This window comes from Oncorhynchus tshawytscha, unplaced genomic scaffold, assembly GCF_018296145.1.
Source record: "Oncorhynchus tshawytscha isolate Ot180627B unplaced genomic scaffold, Otsh_v2.0 Un_contig_7877_pilon_pilon, whole genome shotgun sequence".
Taxonomy (NCBI): Eukaryota; Metazoa; Chordata; class Actinopteri; order Salmoniformes; family Salmonidae; genus Oncorhynchus; species Oncorhynchus tshawytscha.
In genome coordinates, this window is record NW_024609007.1 from 64,968 (window position 1) to 90,288 (window position 25,321).

At 48.1% G+C, this 25,321-nt stretch overlaps 1 protein-coding gene across 1 annotated transcript in view; it reads left to right on the top strand.

The window, feature by feature from the left end:
- Positions 1-658: 658 nt before the first annotated feature.
- The window catches only part of LOC121844110 (rho GTPase-activating protein 8-like), a 28,163-nt gene continuing 3,500 nt past the window's right edge, over positions 659-25,321 (top strand). Inside the window, exons 1-3 of the mRNA XM_042313998.1 lie at positions 659-886; positions 10,740-10,812; positions 23,169-23,312. Coding sequence (XP_042169932.1) covers positions 10,773-10,812; positions 23,169-23,312 — 184 coding nt within the window. The 5' untranslated portion in view covers positions 659-886; positions 10,740-10,772. The remainder of the gene's footprint in view (positions 887-10,739; positions 10,813-23,168; positions 23,313-25,321) is intronic.

Here is a 25,321-nt window from a genome sequence, read left to right on the forward strand (position 1 = left end):
ACAGAGGTAGAGGTATGGTATTGATCCTCAACAACGGAGAACAGAGGTAGAGGTATGGTATTGATCCTATATAATGGAGAACAGAGGTAGAGGTATGGTATTGATCCTATACAAAGGAGAACAGAGGTAGAGTTATGGTATTGATCCTATATAATGGAGAACAGAGGTATTGATCCTATACAAAGGAGAACAGAGGTATTGATCCTATACAACAGAGGTAGAGTTATGGTATTGATCCTATACAATGGAGAACAGAGGTATTGATCCTATACAAAGGAGAACAGAGGTATTGATCCTATACAAAGGAGAACAGAGGTATTGATCCTAGTGCGACACAAACACAGTTACGCAAACAAACGTACAGTCAATAACACAATAGAAAACAAATAGAACATAAAAATAAAACATGTCATCATGAAATACACTGGAGTGCAGCCTATTGAGGGCCTACTCATCATTAGTCATAGAACACTTCCTGCTTTCATCACCAAACTCTTTTAGCACAAATATAATCATTCAGGAAACCTGAAGTCATGCTGAGCAAGTTGTTATAATTGCAATAGTTGGAGATTTCAGATAGCCATCTAAATGACCCCTTCTTGTTCCCTGAGTATAGATTGAAATATGTTCTGTCTTTTACACATTCACTTCCTTGTAATCGGGGAGAAGAAGGATATGACAGAGGACTTACTTTCGTTTTCTTACTATTTTAATTCCTACTTTTTTTTTTCATGTCGGACTACTGGTTTGATTGAATGCCGCAGGAGGACTCTGTTTGGGCATGCGCAGTACCCTGTCAGCATGGAGTTGAGGAAGTTTTGTGCCAGAGGCACCTGAGCGTAAATTGTCTCTTATTCAAACCACTACGAGAACGTTTCTACACCTGGTAAGGTTCATATTTCATTGTTCGTAGTAGGATAATGTCATTGTTCATGTTGTGTTTCGGTCAAAATAAGTTGTAAACAGTCTCTAACTCAAACGAACGTTATTTTATCAGCTATCAAGGAATTGTGTCCAGGTGAGTTGAGAATCAATCGCACGGAATGTTGCCGTCCTTCACGCCTTTCCGTCGTCTCGTCCGTTTTACCGGATTTAATAAAGGACGCTTCAGTTCCAGTTCTGTACCCGTCTAGTTTTATAAATGATTAACAACCTGTAGTAGACTGTGGATGTTAAACTAAACGGAAAGAACAGTAGCAGATGTAAAATATGATCTGCGTGTGCTGCTTAGGTCACGTGTAGTTATTCTGTGTTATGAGAAAACATTGGAAAACTTTTGCAACGAAGTAAAGTTGGTTTTATATTCACACGTTCAGACATTCGCCGAAAAGCCATTTTAATATGTAAAAATCAATAACTAATCCACCTTTAGTCACAGAATCAGTAAGTTGATTTATTTGATAGATGTCTTGTATACTTTTACAACTTGTTTTGTTTTGAGTAGAGATTCCAGTTTTGACTTGATAGAAATACATACAATCTATAAAATGCCATTTTAAAGCGGTATAAATCAATAACTAATTGGCTGTTTGTAACAGAGATGGTTCCATTTAGCTGCGGATGACAACGTAGGACTTCAACAAAGCCAACATAGAAAATGATTGGAAAAGGGGCCTCTTTGCTGTTAAATGAGAGACTTATAAATAAATTACCGTTGTGCCTTGTAACTACTTTAAAATGCAGAACTGTTGCACTAAAAATACAAACATGGATTTGGCATACAATTTAAGATGGTAAATGTTGTAAAATTTTATGTAAACATTATCTAATTTCCTATAGAACAAATTGCACTTGAAATTAACATTAGTTTTTAAAGCTATTGCAAATAAATGCAGGTTTTAACTCCAACCCTGTTCCTGTAGAGATACCCTCCTATAGGGCAGGGCTCCTCAACCCTGTTCCTGGAGAGATACCCTCCTGTAGGTTTTAACTCCAACCCTGTTCCTGTAGAGATACCCTCCTATAGGGCAGGGCTCCTCAACCCTGTTCCTGGAGAGATACCCTCCTATAGGGCAGGGCTCCTCAACCCTGTTCCCGGAGAGATACCCTCTTATAGGGCAGGGCTCCTCAACCCTGTTCCCGGAGAGATACCCTCCTATAGGGCAGGGCTCCTCATCCCTCTTCCCGGAGAGATACCCTCCTATAGGGCAGGGCTCCTCATCCCTCTTCCCGAGAGATACCCTCCTATAGGGCAGGGCTCCTCATCCCTCTTCCCGGAGAGATACCCTCCTATAGGGCAGGGCTCCTCATCCCTCTTCCCGGAGAGATACCCTCCTATAGGGCAGGGCTCCTCATCCCTCTTCCCGGAGAGATACCCTCCTATAGGGCCCTCATCCCTCTTCCCGGAGAGATACCCTCCTATAGGGCAGGGCTCCTCATCCCTCTTCCCGGAGAGATACCCTCCTATAGGGCAGGGCTCCTCATCCCTCTTCCCGGAGAGATACCCTCCTATAGGGCAGGGCTCCTCATCCCTCTTCCCGGAGAGATACCCTCCTATAGGGCAGGGCTCCTCATCCCTCTTCCGGAGAGATACCCTCCTATAGGGCAGGGCTCCTCATCCCTCTTCCCGGAGAGATACCCTCCTATAGGGCAGGGCTCCTCATCCCTCTTCCCGGAGAGATACCCTCCTATAGGGCAGGGCTCCTCATCCCTCTTCCCGGAGAGATACCCTGCTATAGGGCAGGGCTCCTCATCCCTCTTCCCGAGAGATACCCTCCTATAGGGCAGGGCTCCTCATCCCTCTTCCCGGAGAGATACCCTGCTATAGGGCAGGGCTCCTCATCCCTCTTCCCGGAGAGATACCCTCCTATAGGGCAGGGCTCCTCATCCCTCTTCCCGGAGAGATACCCTCCTATAGGGCAGGGCTCCTCATCCCTCTTCCCGGAGAGATACCCTGCTATAGGGCAGGGCTCCTCATCGCTCTTCCCGGAGAGATACCCTCCTATAGGGCAGGGCTCCTCATCCCTCTTCCCGGAGAGATACCCTCCTATAGGGCAGGGCTCCTCATCCCTCTTCCCGGAGAGATACCCTCCTATAGGGCAGGGCTCCTCATCCCTCTTCCCGGAGAGATACCCTCCTATAGGGCAGGGCTCCTCATCCCTCTTCCCGGAGAGATACCCTGCTATAGGGCAGGGCTCCTCATCCCTCTTCCCGGAGAGATACCCTCCTATAGGGCAGGGCTCCTCATCCCTCTTCCCGGAGAGATACCCTGCTATAGGGCAGGGCTCCTCATCCCTCTTCCCGGAGAGATACCCTCCTATAGGGCAGGGCTCCTCATCCCTCTTCCCGGAGAGATACCCTCCTATAGGGCAGGGCCTCAACCCTGTTCCCAGAGAGATACCCTCCTATAGGGCAGGGCTCCTCATCCCTCTTCCCGGAGAGATACCCTCCTATATGTATGGAATTCTATGGAGGTCTATGGAGGTCTATGGAGGGGTTTATATGTGCAGGTTAATAAATGGAATGATGTAGAAAACGAAATGCCTTTCTCCCAGTCTTCCTTGATAAAATAACATTGTTTTCATTGGTTAATCAGTATGCTTTAATTGTTATGCGTTGTTATTAATGATTATTGTTATTGTTATTGTTCTGAAAAACTGAATTCCCCTCCTGGCCATATTCTTAATTTCACACAAGCAAATTGTTTCCATCAACCAGGTGTTCTATTGTTTTGTACTTCAGAAAAGGTACAATATACAATATAGCATCACTAATGTGTTAACTGGTAACGAGACAGTGTTTCAGAGCTAGTGGTACTGAGACAGGGTCTACAGTGGTTCAGAGCTAGTGGTAATGAGACAGGGTCTACAGTGTTTCAGAGCTGGTGGTACTGAGACAGGGTCTACAGTGTTTCAGAGCTAGTGGTAATGAGACAGGGTGTCAGAGCTAGTGGTAATGAGACAGGGTCTACAGTGGTTCAGAGCTAGTGGTACTGAGACAGGGTCTACAGTGGTTCAGAGCTAGTGGTACTGAGACAGGGTCTACAGTGTTTCAGAGCTAGTGGTACTGAGACAGGGTCTACAGTGGTTCAGAGCTAGTGGTACTGAGACAGGGTCTACAGTGTTTCAGAGCTAGTGGTACTGAGACAGGGTCTACAGTGTTTCAGAGCTAGTGGTAATGAGACAGGGTCTACAGGGTGTCAGAGCTAGTGGTAATGAGACAGGGTCTACAGTGGTTCAGAGCTAGTGGTACTGAGACAGGGTCTACAGTGGTTCAGAGCTAGTGGTACTGAGACAGGGTCTACAGTGGTTCAGAGCTAGTGGTAATGAGACAGGGTCTACAGTGGTTCAGAGCTAGTGGTACTGAGACAGGGTCTACAGTGGTTCAGAGCTAGTGGTAATGAGACAGGGTCTACAGTGGTTCAGAGCTAGTGGTACTGAGACAGGGTCTACAGTGTTTCAGAGCTAGTGGTAATGAGACAGGGTCTACAGTGGTTCAGAGCTAGTGGTACTGAGACAGGGTCTACAGTGGTTCAGAGCTAGTGGTAATGAGACAGGGTCTACAGTGGTTCAGAGCTAGTGGTAATGAGACAGGGTGTCAGAGCTAGTGGTACTGAGACAGGGTCTACAGTGGTTCAGAGCTAGTGGTACTGAGACAGGGTCTACAGTGTTTCAGAGCTAGTGGTAATGAGACAGGGTCTACAGTGGTTCAGAGCTAGTGGTAATGAGACAGGGTGTCAGAGCTAGTGGTACTGAGACAGGGTCTACAGTGGTTCAGAGCTAGTGGTACTGAGACAGTCTACAGTGTTTCAGAGCTAGTGGTACTGAGACAGGGTCTACAGTGGTTCAGAGCTAGTGGTACTGAGACAGGGTCTACAGTGTTTCAGAGCTGGTGGTACTGAGACAGGGTCTACAGTGGTTCAGAGCTAGTGGTACTGAGACAGGGTCTACAGTGTTTCAGAGCTAGTGGTACTGAGACAGGGTCTACAGTGTTTCAGAGCTAGTGGTAATGAGACAGGGTCTACAGTGTTTCAGAGCTAGTGGTACTGAGACAGGGTCTACAGTGTTTTAGAGCTAGTGGTACTGAGACAGGGTGTCAGAGCTAGTGGTAATGAGACAGGGTCTACATTGTTTCAGAGCTAGTGGTAATGAGACAGGGTGTCAGAGCTAGTGGTACTGAGACAGGGTCTACAGTGGTTCAGAGCTAGTGGTACTGAGACAGGGTCTACAGTGTTTCAGAGCTGGTGGTACTGAGACAGGGTCTACAGTGTTTCAGAGCTAGTGGTAATGAGACAGGGTCTACAGTGGTTCAGAGCTGGTGGTACTGAGACAGGGTGTCAGAGCTAGTGGTAATGAGACAGGGTCTACAGTGGTTCAGAGCTAGTGGTACTGAGACAGGGTGTCAGAGCTAGTGGTAATGAGACAGGGTCTACAGTGGTTCAGAGCTAGTGGTACTGAGACAGGGTCTACAGTGGTTCAGAGCTAGTGGTACTGAGACAGGGTCTACAGTGGTTCAGAGCTAGTGGTAATGAGACAGGGTCTACAGTGGTTCAGAGCTAGTGGTAATGAGACAGGGTCTACAGTGTTTCAGAGCTAGTGGTAATGAGACAGGGTGTCAGAGCTAGTGGTACTGAGACAGAGTCTACAGTGTTTCAGAGCTAGTGGTAATGAGACAGGGTCTACAGTGGTTCAGAGCTAGTGGTAATGAGACAGGGTCTACAGTGTTTCAGAGCTAGTGGTACTGAGACAGGGTCTACAGTGGTTCAGAGCTAGTGGTACTGAGACAGGGTCTACAGTGTTTCAGAGCTAGTGGTACTGAGACAGGGTCTACAGTGTTTCAGAGCTAGTGGTAATGAGACAGGGTCTACAGGGTGTCAGAGCTAGTGGTAATGAGACAGGGTCTACAGTGGTTCAGAGCTAGTGGTACTGAGACAGGGTCTACAGTGGTTCAGAGCTAGTGGTACTGAGACAGGGTCTACAGTGGTTCAGAGCTAGTGGTAATGAGACAGGGTCTACAGTGTTTCAGAGCTAGTGGTAATGAGACAGGGTCTACAGTGTTTCAGAGCTAGTGGTAATGAGACAGGGTCTACAGTGGTTCAGAGCTAGTGGTAATGAGACAGGGTCTACAGTGGTTCAGAGCTAATGGTAACGAGACAGTGTTTCAGAGCTGGTGGTAATGAGACAGTGTTCAGAGCTAGTGGTACTGAGACAGGGTCTACAGTGTTTCAGAGCTAGTGGTACTGAGACAGGGTCTACAGTGGTTCAGAGCTAGTGGTACTGAGACAGGGTCTACAGTGTTTCAGAGCTAGTGGTAATGAGACAGGGTCTACAGTGGTTCAGAGCTAGTGGTACTGAGACAGGGTCTACAGTGGTTCAGAGCTAGTGGTAATGAGACAGGGTGTCAGAGCTAGTGGTACTGAGACAGGGTCTACAGTGGTTCAGAGCTAGTGGTACTGAGACAGGGTCTACAGTGTTTCAGAGCTAGTGGTAATGAGACAGGGTCTACAGTGGTTCAGAGCTAGTGGTAATGAGACATGGTGTCAGAGCTAGTGGTACTGAGACAGGGTCTACAGTGGTTCAGAGCTAGTGGTAATGAGACAGGGTCTACAGTGTTTCAGAGCTAGTGGTACTGAGACAGGGTCTACAGTGTTTCAGAGCTAGTGGTACTGAGACAGGGTCTACAGTGGTTCATAGCTAGTGGTACTGAGACAGGGTGTCAGAGCTAGTGGTAATGAGACAGGGTCTACATTGTTTCAAAGCTAGTGGTAATGAGACAGGGTGTCAGAGCTAGTGGTACTGAGACAGGGTCTACAGTGGTTCAGAGCTAGTGGTACTGAGACAGGGTCTACAGTGTTTCAGAGCTGGTGGTACTGAGACAGGGTCTACAGTGTTTCAGAGCTAGTGGTAATGAGACAGGGTCTACAGTGGTTCAGAGCTGGTGGTACTGAGACAGGGTGTCAGAGCTAGTGGTAATGAGACAGGGTCTACAGTGGTTCAGAGCTAGTGGTACTGAGACAGGGTGTCAGAGCTAGTGGTAATGAGACAGGGTCTACAGTGGTTCAGAGCTAGTGGTACTGAGACAGGGTCTACAGTGGTTCAGAGCTAGTGGTAATGAGACAGGGTCTACAGTGTTTCAGAGCTAGTGGTAATGAGACAGGGTCTACAGTGGTTCAGAGCTAGTGGTAATGAGACAGGGTCTACAGTGTTTCAGAGCTAGTGGTAATGAGACAGGGTGTCAGAGCTAGTGGTACTGAGACAGAGTCTACAGTGTTTCAGAGCTAGTGGTAATGAGACAGGGTCTACAGTGTTTCAGAGCTAGTGGTACTGAGACAGGGTCTACAGTGTTTCAGAGCTAGTGGTACTGAGACAGGGTCTACAGTGTTTCAGAGCTAGTGGTAATGAGACAGGGTCTACAGTGTTTCAGAGCTAGTGGTACTGAGACAGGGTCTACAGTGGTTCAGAGCTAGTGGTACTGAGACAGGGTCTACAGTGGTTCAGAGCTGGTGGTACTGAGACAGGGTGTCAGAGCTAGTGGTAATGAGACAGGGTCTACAGTGTGTCAGAGCTAGTGGTACTGAGACAGGGTATACAGTGGTTCAGAGCTAGTGGTAATGAGACAGGGTATACAGTGGTTCAGAGCTAGTGGTACTGAGACAGGGTCTACAGTGTTTCAGAGCTAGTGGTAATGAGACAGGGTCTACAGTGGTTCAGAGCTAGTGGTAATGAGACAGGGTCTACAGTGGTTCAGAGCTAGTGGTAATGAGACAGGGTATACAGTGGTTCAGAGCTAGTGGTAATGAGACAGGGTATACAGTGTTTCAGAGCTAGTGGTACTGAGACAGGGTCTACAGTGGTTCAGAGCTAGTGGTAATGAGACAGGGTATACAGTGGTTCAGAGCTAGTGGTAATGAGACAGGGTCTACAGTGGTTCAGAGCTAGTGGTAATGAGACAGGGTCTACAGTGGTTCAGAGCTAGTGGTAATGAGACAGGGTCTACAGTGGTTCAGAGCTAGTGGTAATGAGACAGGGTCTACAGTGGTTCAGAGCTAGTGGTAATGAGACAGGGTCTACAGTGTTTCATAGCTAGTGGTACTGAGACAGGGTATACAGTGTTTCAGAGCTAGTGGTACTGAGACAGGGTCTACAGTGGTTCAGAGCTAGTGGTACTGAGACAGGGTCTACAGTGGTTCAGAGCTAGTGGTACTGAGACAGGGTCTACAGTGGTTCAGAGCTAGTGGTACTGAGACAGGGTATACAGTGTTTCAGAGCTAGTGGTACTGAGACAGGGTCTACAGTGGTTCAGAGCTAGTGGTACTGAGACAGGGTCTACAGTGGTTCAGAGCTAGTGGTACTGAGACAGGGTCTACAGTGGTTCAGAGCTAGTGGTACTGAGACAGGGTCTACAGTGGTTCAGAGCTAGTGGTACTGAGACAGGGTCTACAGTGGTTCAGAGCTAGTGGTACTGAGACAGGGTCTACAGTGGTTCAGAGCTAGTGGTACTGAGACAGGGTCTACAGTGGTTCAGAGCTAGTGGTACTGAGACAGGGTCTACAGTGGTTCAGAGCTAGTGGTACTGAGACAGGGTCTACAGTGGTTCAGAGCTAGTGGTACTGAGACAGGGTCTACAGTGGTTCAGAGCTAGTGGTAATGAGACAGGGTCTACAGTGGTTCAGAGCTAGTGCTACTGAGACAGGGTCTACAGTGTTTCAGAGCTAGTGGTAATGAGACAGGGTCTACAGTGGTTCAGAGCTAGTGGTAATGAGACAGGGTCTACAGTGGTTCAGAGCTGGTGGTACTGAGACAGGGTCTACAGTGGTTCAGAGCTAGTGGTACTGAGACAGGGTATACAGTGGTTCAGAGCTAGTGGTACTGAGACAGTCTACAGTGTTTCAGAGCTAGTGGTACTGAGACAGGGTCTACAGTGTTTCAGAGCTAGTGGTACTGAGACAGGGTCTACAGTGTTTCAGAGCTAGTGGTAATGAGACAGGGTCTACAGTGGTTCAGAGCTAGTGGTACTGAGACAGGGTCTACAGTGGTTCAGAGCTAGTGGTACTGAGACAGGGTGTCAGAGCTAGTGGTACTGAGACAGGGTCTACAGTGGTTCAGAGCTAGTGGTACTGAGACAGGGTGTCAGAGCTAGTGGTACTGAGACAGGGTCTACAGTGTTTCAGAGCTAGTGGTACTGAGACAGGGTCTACAGTGGTTCAGAGCTAGTGGTAATGAGACAGGGTCTACAGTGTTTCAGAGCTAGTGGTAATGAGACAGGGTCTACAGTGGTTCAGAGCTAGTGGTAATGAGACAGGGTCTACAGTGGTTCAGAGCTAGTGGTACTGAGACAGGGTCTACAGTGGTTCAGAGCTAGTGGTACTGAGACAGGGTCTACAGTGGTTCAGAGCTAGTGGTCATGAGACAGGGTCTACAGTGTTTCAGAGCTAGTGGTAATGAGACAGGGTCTACAGTGGTTCAGAGCTAGTGGTAATGAGACAGGGTCTACAGTGTTTCAGAGCTAGTGGTAATGAGACAGGGTGTCAGAGCTAGTGGTAATGAGACAGGGTCTACAGTGGTTCAGAGCTAGTGGTACTGAGACAGGGTCTACAGTGTTTCAGAGCTAGTGGTACTGAGACAGGGTCTACAGTGGTTCAGAGCTAGTGGTACTGAGACAGGGTCTACAGTGGTTCAGAGCTAGTGGTAATGAGACAGGGTCTACAGTGTTTCAGAGCTAGTGGTAATGAGACAGGGTCTACAGTGGTTCAGAGCTAGTGGTAATGAGACAGGGTCTACAGTGGTTCAGAGCTAGTGGTACTGAGACAGGGTCTACAGTGGTTCAGAGCTAGTGGTCATGAGACAGGGTCTACAGTGGTTCAGAGCTAGTGGTAATGAGACAGGGTCTACAGTGGTTCAGAGCTAGTGGTAATGAGACAGGGTCTACAGTGTTTCAGAGCTAGTGGTAATGAGACAGGGTGTCAGAGCTAGTGGTAATGAGACAGGGTCTACAGTGGTTCAGAGCTAGTGGTACTGAGACAGGGTCTACAGTGTTTCAGAGCTAGTGGTAATGAGACAGGGTCTACAGTGGTTCAGAGCTAGTGGTAATGAGACAGGGTCTACAGTGTTTCAGAGCTAGTGGTACTGAGACAGGGTCTACAGTGTTTCAGAGCTAGTGGTACTGAGACAGGGTCTACAGTGGTTCAGAGCTAGTGGTACTGAGACAGGGTCTACAGTGGTTCAGAGCTAGTGGTAATGAGACAGGGTCTACAGTGTTTCAGAGCTAGTGGTAATGAGACAGGGTCTACAGTGGTTCAGAGCTAGTGGTAATGAGACAGGGTCTACAGTGTTTCAGAGCTAGTGGTAATGAGACAGGGTCTACAGTGGTTCAGAGCTAGTGGTAATGAGACAGGGTCTACAGTGTTTCAGAGCTAGTGGTAATGAGACAGGGTGTCAGAGCTAGTGGTAATGAGACAGGGTCTACAGTGGTTCAGAGCTAGTGGTAATGAGACAGGGTCTACAGTGTTTCAGAGCTAGTGGTACTGAGACAGGGTCTACAGTGTTTTAGAGCTGGTGGTAATGAGACAGGGTCTACAGTGGTTCAGAGCTAGTGGTACTGAGACAGGGTCTACAGTGGTTCAGAGCTAGTGGTACTGAGACAGGGTCTACAGTGGTTCAGAGCTAGTGGTAATGAGACAGGGTCTACAGTGGTTCAGAGCTAGTGGTACTGAGACAGGGTCTACAGTGGTTCAGAGCTAGTGGTACTGAGACAGGGTGTCAGAGCTCGTGTTTACATAATAATATAATCTGTGTTTTCAGTGTTTTCAGTGGAAGTTGAAAGTGAAAACAGCGATGATCTCATCTACTGATCTGGAGCAGCTGGCTGAAATAGGTGAGACACACACACACAAACACACACTACTTTTTAATAGGTGAGACACACACACACACACTACTTTTTAATAGGTGAGACACACACACACACACACACACACAAACACACACTACTATTTAATAGGTGAGACACACACACACACTACTATTTAATAGGTGAGACACACACACACACACACACAAACACACACTACTATTTAATAGGTGAGACACACACACACACTACTATTTAATAGGTGAGACACACACACACAAACACACACTACTTTTTAATAGGTGAGACACACACACACACACTACTATTTAATAGGTGAGACACACACACACACACACACACACACACACACACACACACACACACACACACACACACACACACTACTATTTAATAGGTGAGATTGTAACACTGTTCATCCATAAAATCTACATGGTCTTTCTACCTTCTCTTCCTCTAAAGGGTACTGGGTCAGTGGTGTTAGATGTTCTCTCTAAAGGGTACTGGGTCAGTGGTGTTCTCTCTAAAGGGTACTGGGTCAGTGATGTTAGATGTTCTCTCTAAAGGGTACTGGGTCAGTGGTGTTCTCTCTAAAGGGTACTGGGTCAGTGGTGGTCTCTCTAAAGAGTACTGGGTCAGTGGTGGTCTCTCTAAAGGGTACTGGGTCAGTGGTGGTCTCTCTAAAGGGTACTGGGTCAGTGATGTTCTCTCTAAAGAGTACTGGGTCAGTGATGTTCTCTCTAAAGAGTACTGGGTCAGTGGTGGTCTCTCTAAAGAGTACTGGGTCAGTGGTGGTCTCTCTAAAGGGTACTGGGTCAGTGGTGTTCTCTCTAAAGGGTACTGGGTCAGTGGTGGTCTCTCTAAAGAGTACTGGGTCAGTGGTGGTCTCTCTAAAGGGTACTGGGTCAGTGGTGGTCTCTCTAAAGGGTACTGGGTCAGTGGTGGTCTCTCTAAAGGGTACTGGGTCAGTGGTGTTCTCTCTAAAGGGTACTGGGTCAATGGTGTTAGATGTTCTCTCTAAAGGGTACTGGGTCAGTGGTGTTCTCTCTAAAGGGTACTGGGTCAGTGATGTTCTCTCTAAAGGGTACTGGGTCAGTGATGTTCTCTCTAAAGGGTACTGGGTCAGTGGTGGTCTCTCTAAAGGGTACTGGGTCAGTGGTGGTCTCTCTAAAGGGTACTGGGTCAGTGATGTTAGGTGTTCTCTCTAAAGCGTACTGGGTCAGTGGTGTTAGATGTTCTCTCTAAAGCGTACTGGGTCAGTGGTGTTCTCTCTAAAGCGTACTGGGTCAGTGGTGTTCTCTCTAAAGGGTACTGGGTCAGTGATGTTAGATGTTCTCTCTAAAGCGTACTGGGTCAGTGGTGTTCTCTCTAAAGGGTACTGGGTCAGTGATGTTAGATGTTCTCTCTAAAGGGTACTGGGTCAGTGGTGGTCTATCTAAAGGGTACTGGGTCAGTGGTGGTCTCTAAAGGGTACTGGGTCAGTGGTGTTCTCTCTAAAGGGTACTGGGTCAGTGGTGTTCTCTCTAAAGGGTACTGGGTCAGTGATGTTCTCTCTAAAGGGTATTGGGTCAGTGGTGGTCTCTCTAAAGGGTACTGGGTCAGTGATGTTAGATGTTCTCTCTAAAGGGTACTGGGTCAGTGGTGTTAGATGTTCTCTCTAAAGGGTACTGGGTCAGTGGTGTTCTCTCTAAAGCGTACTGGGTCAGTGGTGTTCTATCTAAAGGGTACTGGGTCAGTGGTGTTAGATGTTCTCTCTAAAGGGTACTGGGTCAGTGGTGTTAGATGTTCTCTCTAAAGCGTACTGGGTCAGTGGTGTTCTCTCTAAAGGGTACTGGGTCAGTGGTGTTCTATCTAAAGGGTACTGGGTCAGTGGTGTTAGATGTTCTCTCTAAAGGGTACTGGGTCAGTGGTGTTCTCTCTAAAGGGTACTGGGTCAGTGGTGTTCTCTCTAAAGCGTACTGGGTCAGTGGTGTTCTCTCTAAAGCGTACTGGGTCAGTGGTGTTCTCTCTAAAGGGTACTGGGTCAGTGGTGTTAGATGTTCTCTCTAAAGGGTACTGGGTCAGTGGTGTTCTCTCTAAAGGGTACTGGGTCAGTGGTGTTCTCTCTAAAGGGTACTGGGTCAGTGATGTTCTCTCTAAAGCGTACTGGGTCAGTGGTGTTCTCTCTAAAGGGTACTGGGTCAGTGATGTTCTCTCTAAAGGGTACTGGGTCAGTGGTGGTCTCTCTAAAGGGTACTGGGTCAGTGGTGGTCTCTCTAAAGGGTACTAGGTCAGTAGTGGTCTCTCTAAAGCATACTGGGTCAGTGGTGTTCTCTCTAAAGAGTACTGGGTCAGTGGTGTTCTCTCTAAAGCGTACTGGGTCAGTGGTGTTAGATGTTCTCTCTAAAGGGTACTGGGTCAGTGGTGTTCTCTCTAAAGCGTACTGGGTCAGTGGTGTTCTATCTAAAGGGTACTGGGTCAGTGGTGTTAGATGTCAAATCAAATCAAATCAAATTTATTTATATAGCCCTTCGTACATCAGCTGATATCTCAAAGTGCTGTACAGAAACCCAGCCTAAAACCCCAAACAGCAAGCAATGCAGGTGTAGAAGCACGGTGGCTAGGAAAAACTCCCTAGAAAGGCCAAAACCTAGGAAGAAACCTAGAGAGGAACCAGGCTATGTGGGGTGGCCAGTCCTCTTCTGGCTGTGCCGGGTGGAGATTATAACAGAACATGGCCAAGATGTTCAAATGTTCATAAATGACCAGCATGGTCGAATAATAATAAGGCAGAACAGTCAGGTGGAAGTTGAAACTGGAGCAGCAGCATGGCCAGGTGGACTGGGGACAGCAAGGAGTCATGTCAGGTAGTCCTGGGGCATGGTCCTAGGGCTCAGGTCAGTTGAAACTGGAACAGCAGCATGGCCAGGTGGACTGGGGACAGCAAGGAGTCATCATGTCAGGTAGTCCTGGAGCTCAGGTCCTAGGGCTCAGGTCCTCCGAGAGAGAGAAAGAAAGAGACAAGGAGAGAATTAGAGAACGCACACTTAGATTCACACAGGACACCGAATAGGACAGGAGAAGTACTCCAGATATAACAAACTGACCCCAGCCCCCGACACATAAACTACTGCAGCATAAATACTGGAGGCTGAGACAGGAGGGGTCAGGAGACACTGTGGCCCCATCCGAGGTCACCCCCGGACAGGGCCAAACAGGAAGGATATAACCCCACCCACTTTGCCAAAGCACAGCCCCCCCACACCACTAGAGGGATATCTTCAACCACCAACTTACCATCCTGAGACAAGGCTGAGTATAGCCCACAAAGATCTCCGCCACGGCACAACCCAAGGGGGGTGCCAACCCAGACAGGATGACCACAACAGTGAATCAACCCACTCAGGTGACGCACCCCCTCCAGGGACGGCATGAGAGAGCCCCAGTAAGCCAGTGACCCAGCCCCTGTAATAGGGTTAGAGGCAGAGAATCCCAGTGGAAAGAGGGGAACCGGCCAGGCAGAGACAGCAAGGGCGGTTCGTTGCTCCAGAGCCTTTCCGTTCACCTTCCCACTCCTGGGCCAGACTACACTCAATCATATGACCCACTGAAGAGATGAGTCTTCAGTAAAGACTTAAAGGTTGAGACCGAGTTTGCGTCTCTGACATGGGTAGGCAGACCGTTCCATAAAAATGGAGCTCTATAGGAGAAAGCCCTGCCTCCAGCTGTTTGCTTAGAAATTCTAGGGACAATTCAGAGGCCTGCGTCTTGTGACCGTAGCGTACGTGTAGGTATGTACGGCAGGACCAAATCAGAGAGATAGGTAGGAGCAAGCCCATGTAATGCTTTGTAGGTTAGCAGTAAAACCTTGAAATCAGCCCTTGCTTTGACAGGAAGCCAGTGTAGAGAGGCTAGCACTGGAGTAATATGATCAAATTTTTTGGTTCTAGTCAGGATTCTAGCAGCCGTATTTAGCACTAACTGAAGTTTATTTAGTGCTTTATCCGGGTAGCCGGAAAATAGAGCATTGCAGTAGTCTAACCTAGAAGTGACAAAAGCATGGATTAATTTTTCTGCATCATTTTTGGACAGAAAGTTTCTGATTTTTGCAATGTTACGTAGATGGAAAAAGATGTCCTTGAAATGGTCTTGATATGTTCTTCAAAAGAGAGATCAGGGTCCAGAGTAACGCCGAGGTCCTTCACAGTTTTATTTGAGACGACTGTACAACCATTAAGATTAATTGTCAGATTCAACAGAATATCTTTGTTTCTTGGGACCTAGAACAAGCATCTCTGTTTTGTCCGAGTTTAATAGTAGAAAGTTTGCAGCCATCCACTTCCTTATGTCTGAAACACATGCTTCTAGCGAGGGCAATTTTGGGGCTTCACCATGTTTCATTGAAATGTACAGCTGTGTGTCATCCGCATAGCAGTGAAAGTTTACATTATGTTTTTGAATAACATCCCCAAGAGGTAAAATATATAGTGAGAACAATAGTGGTCCTAAACGGAACCTTGAGGAACACCGAAATTTACAGTTGATTTGTCAGAGGACAAACCATTCACAGAGACAAACTGATATCTTTCCGACAGATAAGATCTAAACCAGGCCAGAACTTGTCCGTGTAGACCAATTTGGGTTTCCAATCTCTCCAAAAGAATGTGGTGATCGATGGTATCAAAAGCGGCACTAAGGTCTAGGAGCACGAGGACAGATGCAGAGCCTCGGTCCGATGCCATTAAAATGTCATTTACCACCTTCACAAGTGCCGTCTCAGTGCTATGATGGGGTCTAAAACCAGACTGAAGCATTTCGTATATATTGTTTGTCTTCAGGAAGGCAGTGAGTTGCTGAGCAACAGCCTTCTCTAAAATTTTTGAGAGGAATGGAAGATTTGATATAGGCCGATAGTTTTTTATATTTTCTGGGTCAAGGTTTGGCTTTTTCAAGAGAGGCTTTATTACTGCCACTTTTAGTGAGTTTGGTACACATCAGGTGGATAGAGAGCCGTTTATTATGTTCAACATAGGAGGGCCAAGCACAGGAAGCAGCTCTTTCAGTAGTTTAGTTGGAATAGGGTCCAGTATGCAGCTTGAAGGTTTAGAGGCCATGATTATTTTCATCATTGTGTCAAGAGATATAGTACTAAAACACTTGAGCGTCTCTCTTGATCCTAGGTCCTGGCAGAGTTGTGCAGACTCAGGACAACTGAGGTTTGGAGGAATACGCAGGTTTAAAGAAGAGTCCGTAATTTGCTTTCTAATAATCATAATCTTTTCCTCAAAGAAGTTCATGAATTTATCACTGCTAAAGTGAAAGTCATCCTCTCTTGGGGAATGCTGCTTTTTAGTTAGCTTTGCGACAGTATCAAAAAGGAATTTCGGACTGTTCTTATTTTCCTCAATTAAGTTAGAAAAATAGGATGATCGAGCAGCAGTAAGGGCTCTTCGGTACTGCACGGTACTGTCTTTCCAAGCTAGTCGGAAGACTTCCAGTTTGGTGTGGCGCCATTTCCGTTCCAATTTTCTGGAAGTTTGCTTCAGAGCTCAGGTATTTTCTGTGTACCAGGGAGCTAGTTTCTTATGAGAATTTTTTTTAGTTTTTAGGGGTGCAACTGCATCTAGGGTATTGCGCAAGGTTAAATTGAGATCCTCAGTTAGGTGGTTAACTGATTTTTGTCCTCTGGCGTCCTTGGGTAGACAGAGGGAGTCTGGAAGGGCATCAAGGAATCTTTGTGTTGTCTGTGAATTTATAGCACGACTTTTGATGTTCCTTGGTTGGGGTCTGAGCAGATTATTTGTTGCAATTGCAAACGTAATAAAATGGTGGTCCGATAGTCCAGGATTATGAGGAAAAACATTAAGATCCACCACATTTATTCCATGGGACAAAACTAGGTCCAGCGTATGACTGTGACAGTGAGTGGGTCCAGAGACATGTTGGACAAAACCCACTGAGTCGATGATGGCTCCGAAAGCCTTTTGGAGTGGGTCTGTGGACTTTTCCATGTGAATATTAAAGTCACCAAAGATTAGAATATTATCTGCTATGACTACAACGTCCGATAGGAATTCAGGGAACTCAGTGAGAAACGCTGTATATGGCCCAGGAGGCCTGTAAACAGTAGCTATAAAAAGTGATTGAGTAGGCTGCATAGATTTCATGACTAGAAGCTCAAAAGACGAAAACGTCATTTTTTTTTTTTTTGTAAATTGAAATTTGCTATCGTAAATGTTAGCAACCCCTCCGCCTTTGCGGGATGCACGGGGATATGGTCACTAGTGTAGCCAGGAGGTGAGGCCTCATTTAAAACAGTAAATTCATCAGGCTTAAGCCATGTTTCAGTCAGGCCAATCACATCAAGATTATGATCAGTGATTAGTTCATTGACTATAATTGCCTTTGAAGTAAGGGATCTAACATTAAGTAGCCCTATTTTGAGATGTGAGGTATCATGATCTCTTTCAGTAATGACAGGAATGGAGGTGGTCTTTATCCTAGTGAGATTGCTAAGGCGAAAACCGCCATGTTTAGTTTTGCCCAACCTAGGTCGAGGCACAGACACGGTCTCAATGGTGATAGCTGAGCTGACTACACTGACTGTGCTAGTGGCAGACTCCACTATGCTGGCAGGCTGGCTAACAGCCTGCTGCCTGGCCTGCACCCTATTTCATTGTGGAGCTAGAGGAGTTAGAGCCCTGTCTATGTTGGTAGATAAGATGAGAGCACCCCTCCAGCTAGGATGGAGTCCGTCACTCCTCAGCAGGTCAGGCTTGGTCCTGTTTGTGGGTGAGTCCCAGAAAGAGGGCCAATTATCTACAAATTCTATCTTTTGGGAGGGGCAGAAAACAGTTTTCAACCAGCGATTGAGTTGTGAGACTCTGCTGTAGAGCTCATCACTCCCCCTAACTGGGAGGGGGCCAGAGACAATTACTCGATGCCGACACATCTTTCTAGCTGATATGCACGCAGAAGCTATGTTGCGCTTGGTGATCTCTGACTGTTTCATCCTAACATCGTTGGTGCCGACGTGGATAACAATATCTCTATACTCTCTACACTCGCCAGTTTTAGCTTTAGCCAGCACCATCTTCAGATTAGCCTTAACGTCGGTAGCCCTGCCCCCTGGTAAACAGTGTATGATCGCTGGATGATTCGCTTTAAGTCTAATACTGCGGGTAATGGAGTCGCCAATGACTAGAGTTTTCAATTTGTCAGAGCTAATAGTGGGAAGCTTCGGCGTCTCAGACCCCGTAACGGGAGGAGTAGAGACCAGAGAAGAATCGGCCTCTGACTCCGACCCGCTGCTTAATGGGGAAAACCGGTTGAAAGTTTCTGTCGGCTGAATGAGCGACACCGGTTGAGCGTTCCTACAGCATTTCCTTCCAGAAACCGTGAGAAAGTTGTCCGGCTGCGGGGACTGTGTCAGGGATTTATACTACTATCTGTACTTACTTGTGGCACAGACGCTGTTTCATCCTTTCCTACACTGAAATTACCCTTGCCTAACGATTGCGTCTGAAGCTGGGCTTGCAGCACAGCTATCCTCGCCGTAAAGGCGAGTACAGCGGCTGCAATTAGAAGGCATCATGTTAATGTTACTACTTAGCTTCGGCTGTTGGAGGTCCTGACGAATCGTGTCCAGATAAAGCGTCCGGAGTGAAAAAGTTGAGGAAAAAATAAATAAATATATGAACGGTAATTGAAAAGTGAAAACCGTAAAGTTGTCAGGTAGCAAAACAGGTTGGCAACAAAACGCACAGCAACTCGAAAACAAGCCTGTTCTCTCTAAAGGGTACTGGGTCAGTGATGTTCTCTCTAAAGGGTACTGGGTCAGTGGTGTTAGATGTTCTATCTAAAGGGTACTGGGTCAGTGGTGTTCTCTCTAAAGGGTACTGGGTCAGTAGTGGTCTCTCTAAAGGGTACTGGGTCAGTGATGTTCTCTCTAAAGCGTACTGGGTCAGTGGTGTTCTCTCTAAAGCGTACTGGGTCAGTGGTGTTCTCTCTAAAGGGTACTGGGTCAGTGGTGTTAGATGTTCTATCTAAAGGGTACTGGGTCAGTGGTGTTCTCTCTAAAGGGTACTGGGTCAGTGATGTTCTCTCTAAAGCGTACTGGGTCAGTGGTGTTAGATGTTCTCTCTAAAGCGTACTGGGTCAGTGGTGTTCTCTCTAAAGGGTACTGGAAATGATCAATTCCCTAGATCTGACAGAAGAGTGACCAATATCTCACCATGACACTGCCCACAAACACTCAGGCTGTCTTACTGACTGGTTTCAGAACAGAGGATATGATTCAGTCAGGGGACCCAAACACAAACGGGCCTAGTTTCCTCCCAACCACATGTTAGATTACACGTTGCCCGTTCTAAAAATAGCTTTGTATGCAATCTTAGAAGAAGGAGAAGAAGGAGGAGAGGGATGTGGAGGAGGAGGAGGACGGGTCCTCTTGCTGATAAGAGGCCCAGCTCATAATTGTATCTGGAGGGGCTTGGGGAGGGAGAGGAGGAGGGGAGCTGGAAATTAACATATCTGGGCAGGGCCAACATTCCCTCTGCTCTGAGTCAGTCTTAGTGCCAGCTCCTCTCTGCCTTCTACCTCCTCTCTGCCTTCTACCTCCTCTCTCCCTTCTACCTCCTCTCTGCCTTCTACCTCCTCTCTGCCTTCTACCTCCTCTCTGCCTTCTACCTCCTCTCTGCCTTCTACCTCCTCTCTGCCTTCTACCTCCTCTCTGCCTTCTACCTCCTCTCTGCCTTCTACCTCCTCTCTGCCTTCTACCTACCTCCTCTCTGCCTTCTACCTCCTCTCTGCCTTCTACCTCCTCTCTGCCTTCTACCTCCTCTGCCTTCATCCTCCTCTCTGCCTTCATCCTCCTCTCTGCCTCTCTCCCTTCTGCCTTCATCCTCCTCTCTGCCTCCTCTCTCCCTTCTACCTCCTCTCTCCCTTCTACCTCCTCTCTCCCTTCTACCTCCTCTCTCCCTTCTACCTCCTCTCTCCCTTCTACCTCCTCTCTCCCTTCTACCTCCTCTCTCCCTTCTACCTCCTCTCCCTTCTACCTCCCCTCTCCCTTCTACCTCCCCTCTCCCTTCTACCTCCTCTCTCCCTTCTATCTCCTCTCTCCCTTCTACCTCCTCTCTGCCTTCATCCTCCTCTCTACCTCCTCTCTGCCTTCATCCTCCTCTCTACCTCCTCTCTGCCTTCATCCTCCCCTCTCTACCTCCTCTCTGCCTTCATCCTCTTCTCTACCTCCTCTCTGCCTTCATCCTCCTCTCTACCCCCTCTCTGCCTTCATCCTCCTCTCTCCCTTCTGCCTCCTCTCTGCCTTCTGCCTCCTCTCTGCCTCCTCTCTGCCTCCTACCTCCTCTCTGCCTCCTCTCTGCCTTCTACCTCCTCTCTGCCTTCTACCTCCTCTCTGTCTTCATCCCCCTCTCTGCCAGGCCAAGGACTGGGAGGTCATCCGCTCAACATTCCGTCACACCACTTCAAGGAAAACCACGCAGCTGGAAAGTACCTAGAATATCAACAGGTCTTTGTTTTTGTGACCACAGCTGACTGTGTTCTCCTTCCAATGTCTTTTCCTGGAAGGAGGATCGTAAAAATATCCTTACCCATTCCACAGTTAGTCCATTAGTTTGACTGAGCAGTAGTGACCCCATTCCACAGTTAGTCCATTTGACTGAGCAGTAGTGTCCCCATTCCACAGTTAGTCCATTAGTTTGACTGAGCAGTAGTGACCCCATTCCACAGTTAGTCCATTAGTTTCACTGAGCAGTAGTGACCCCATTCCACAGTTAGTCCATTAGTTTGACTGAGCAGTAGTGACCCCATTCCACAGTTAGTCCATTAGTCTGACTGAGCAGTAATGTCCCCATTCCACAGTTAGTCCATTTGACAGAGCAGTAGTGTCCCCATTCCACAGTTAGTCCATTAGTCTGACTGAGCAGTAGTGTCCCCATTCCACAGTTAGTCCATTAGTTTGACTGAGCGGTAGTGTCCCCATTCCACCATTAGTCCATTTGACTGAGCAGTAGTGTCCCCATTCCACAGTTAGTCCATTAGTCTGACTGAGCAGTAGTGTTGGAACTATCCCAGTCGACATTATGAGAGAGGCAGTAGTGTTGGAACTATCCCAGTAGACATTATGAGAGAGGCAGTAGAAACTAGAACAGTAGGTAAATGTTCTCATTGTCCCCCAGAATAAACAACAGAGATTCCTCTGGGTAGCTTTTTTTTCTCCACTATATCTGGGTTCCTCCCAACCGGCTCCCTATATAGTGCACTACACTTGACAAGGTTATGGGCCCATAACTAGTCCTGTAACAGACTACTACTACTGACAGGGGCTGTTAGGGCTCTAATTAGTCTACTCTATAGGGAATAGGGAGTCATTTGGGACACAGTATTTCTGGTTTCCTTCCCTCTGGACCGCTGGGCAGAGCAGGGTAAACACTGATCTGGGACACAGTTTCCAGACCCTGTTTTTTAGTAACTTTTTTTTATCTGTGTTCTTTTCTGTGGATTATCAGTTTTTTTGGGGGCGGAAACGGCAACGGACAGGAAGACCCGACATGGACCAGGAAATGGATGTGAATTTATAGAGGAGATGTTCAGTTATTCTCAATTATCAACATGTTTAGAAGGGAATGGGCCCATAACCTAGTCAGTAGTAGTAGTCTGTTACAGGACTAGTTATGTGCCATAACCTAGTCAGTAGTAGTCTGTTACAGGACTAGTTATGTGTCATTGTAGTGATGTCATAACCTAGTCAGTAGTAGTAGTCTGTTACAGGACTAGTTATGTGTTATTGAAGGGATGTCATGAAAGAGTATTTTCAAAGATCAGCATGTCATCAACCTCCTCAGTGTGCTACAGAGCAACACTGTTTTATCAACGATTAGTGCTATCTGGGATCCTTGGGATGTCCATACCCTAAATCCTAACCTCTAAATCCTAACCTCTAAATCCTAACCTCTAAATCCTAACCTCTAAATCCTAACCTCTAAATCCTAACCACTAAACCCTAACCCCTAACCCCTAAACCCTAACCGCTAAATCCTAAACCCTAAATCCTAACCCCTAAATCCTAAACCCTAAATCCTAAATCCTAACCCCTAAATCCTAACCCCTAAGTTCCTAAATTCAATCTATTAGTTGATTCCCTGCTAAATTCAATCTATTAGTTGATTCCCTACTAAATTCAATCTATTAGTTGATTCCCTACTAAATTCAATCTATTAGTTGATTCCCTACTAAATTCAATCTATTAGTTGATTCCCTACTAAATTCAATCTATTAGTTGATTCCCTGCTAAGTTCTATTCACCCTGTTCCCTATACACCCTGTTCCCTATACACCCTGTTCCCTATACACCCTGTTCCCTATACACCCTGTTCCCTATACACCCTGTTCCCTATTCACCCTGTTCCCTATACACCCTGTTCCAACCCTAACCATTTTAAATATTAACTTCAATGGGTTAGGGACGTCCCGAGGATCCCAGATAGCACAGTAAATCAAATTATATAGCCCTTCTTACATCAGCTGATATCTCAAAGTGCTGTACAGAAACCCAGCCTAAAACCCCAAACAGCAAGCAATGCAGGTGTAGAAGCACGGTGGCTAGGAAAAACTCCCTAGAAAGGCCAGAACCTAGGAAGAAACCTAGAGAGGAACCAGGCTATGTGGGGTGGCCAGTCCTCTTCTGGCTGTGCCGGGTGGAGATTATAACAGAACATGGCCAAGAGTAGGCCTGACACTGGGGCGAGTAGGCCTGACACTGGGCCGGGCGAGTGGTCCTGACACTGGGCCGGGCGAGTGGTCCTGACACTGGGCCGGGCGAGTGGGCCTGACACTGGGGCGGGCGAGTGGGCCTGACACTGGGGCGGGCGAGTGGGCCTGACACTGGGGCGGGCGAGTGGGGGACACTGGGGCGGGCGAGTGGGCCTGACACTGGGGCGGGCGAGTGGGCCTGACACTGGGGCGGGCGAGTGGGCCTGACACTGGGGCGGCCGAGTGGGCCTGACACTGGGGCGGCCGAGTGGGCCTGCACTGGGGCCGAGTGGGCCTGACACTGGGGCGGCCGAGTGGGCCTGACACTGGGGCGGCCGAGTGGGGCACTGGGGCCGAGTGGGCCTGACACTGGGGACACTGGGGCGGCCGAGTGGGCCTGACACTGGGGCCGGGCGAGTGGGGGCTGGGGCGGCCGAGTGGGCCTGACACTGGGGCCGGGCGAGTGGGCCTGACACTGGGGCGGCCGAGTGGGCCTGACACTGGGGCCGGGCGAGTGGGCCTGACACTGGGGCGGGCGAGTGGGCCTGACACTGGAACTGCAACATTGACAGTTTTGGTGTAACATGGCGACCCTCTATTTGTCTCCTCAGAGCTGCAGAAGGAGGAAGATGAGGAACAGGGTCGTCATGGGTACCGTCCGGATCGCCCTCCAGCCCCACATAGAGTCAGCTTCAGCCAGGACACCTCTCACCCCTACTACGATGTGGCTCGGCACGGGATCCTACAGGTCACAGGTAACCAGGACACCTCTCACCTCCTACTACGATGTGGCTCTACACGGGATCCTACAGGTCACAGGTAACCAGGGGACACCACCCCTACTACGATGTGGCTCGACACGGGATCCTACAGGTCATAGGTAACCTTGGGACACCACCCCTACTACGATGTGGCTCGACACGGGATCCTACAGGTCACAGGTAACCAGGACACCTCTCACCCCTACTACGATGTGGCTCGACACGGGATCCTACAGGTAACCAGGACTCCTCTCACCTCCTACTACAATGTGGCTCGACACGGGATCAGGGATCCGACAGGTCACAGGGATCCGACAGGTCACAGGGATCCGACAGGTCACAGGGATCCGACAGGTCACACCACCTAACCCTTGACATACCTGTATTTGGGGCGTTTCTCCAGTTCTTCTCTGCAGATCCTCTCAAGCTCTGTCAGGTTGGATGGGGAGCGTTGCTGCACAGCTATTTTCAGGTCTCTCCAGACATGTTTGATCGGTTTCAAGTCCGGGCTCTGGCTGGGCCACTCAAGGACATTCAGAGACTTGTCCCGAAGCCACTCCTGTATTATCTTGGCTGTGTGCTTAGGGTCGTTGTCCTGTTGGAAGGTGAACCTTCGCCCCAGTCTGAGATCCTGAGTGCTCTGGAGCAGGTTTTCATCAAGGATCTCTCTGTACTTTGCTCTGTTCATCTTCCCTCAATCCTGACTAGTCTCCCAGTCCCTGCCGCTGAAAAACATCCCCACAGCATGATGCTGCCATCACCATGCTTCACTGTAGGGATGGTGCCAGGTTTCCTCCAGACATGACCCTTGGCCTTCAATCTTGGTTTCATCAGACCAGAGTATCTTGTTTCTCATGGTCTATGAGTCCTTTAGGTGCCTTTTGGAAAACTCAAAGCAGGCTGTCGTGCCTTTTTACTGAGGAGTGGCTTCCGTCTGGCCATTCTACCATAAAGGCCTGATTGGTAGAGTGCTGCAGAAATGGTTGTCCTTCTGGAAGGTTCTCCCATCTCCACAAAGGAGCTCTGGAGCTCTGTCAGAGTGACCACCGTCACCTCCCTGACCAAGGCCCTTCTCCCCAGATTGCTCAGATTGGAAACGGGAGGCACCTGAGCTCAACTCCGAGACTCAGTCAGAATACGTATGTAAATAAGGTATGCGTGTTCTTTATTTTTATAGATTTTCAAAAAAATCTATTTTTGCTTTGGCATTTTGTGGTGAGGAAAATATGTATTTAATAGATTTTAGAAAAAGGCTATAACGTAACAACATGTGGGAAAAGGTGAAAGGGTCTGAATACTTCCTGAATGCTCTGTATCCTGTTAGGCCAACTTGTCCTAAAGGTGCGAGAGAAATATTCCAGACATCGTCTGGGACAGTTGTGGGATGCAATAGATCCCAAATGAATACAACCACTAGCATCAAAACACCTTTAAAAAGCAATGAAGCTGATGAACCAGATCAGAACGTTTTGGCTTCAAAATCTTCCCAAAATGGCACCAATGCACCCGGCAGGAGGCTATGAGCACCAATGCACCCGGCAGGAGGCTATGAGCACCAATGCACCCGGCAGCAGGCTATGAGCACCAATGCACCCGGCAGGAGGCTATGAGCACCAATGCACCCGGCAGGAGGCTATGAGCACCAATGCACCCGGCAGGAGGCTATGAGCACCAATGCACCCGGCAGCAGGCTATGAGCACCAATGTACTGGCAGGAGGCTATGAGCACCAATGCCCTGGCAGGAGGCTATGAGCACCAATGTTCCTAAATGGCAGCAATGCACCTGGCAGGAGGCTATGAGCACCAATGGCTAAATGAGCACCAATGCACCCGGCAGGAGGCTATGAGCACCAATGCACCTGGCAGGAGGCTATGAGCACCAATGTTACTGGCAGGAATGAGCACCAATGCACCTGGCAGGAGGCTATGAGCACCAATGTTCCTAAATGGCAGCAATGCACCTGGCAGCAGGCTATGAGCACCAATGTTCCTAAATGGCAGC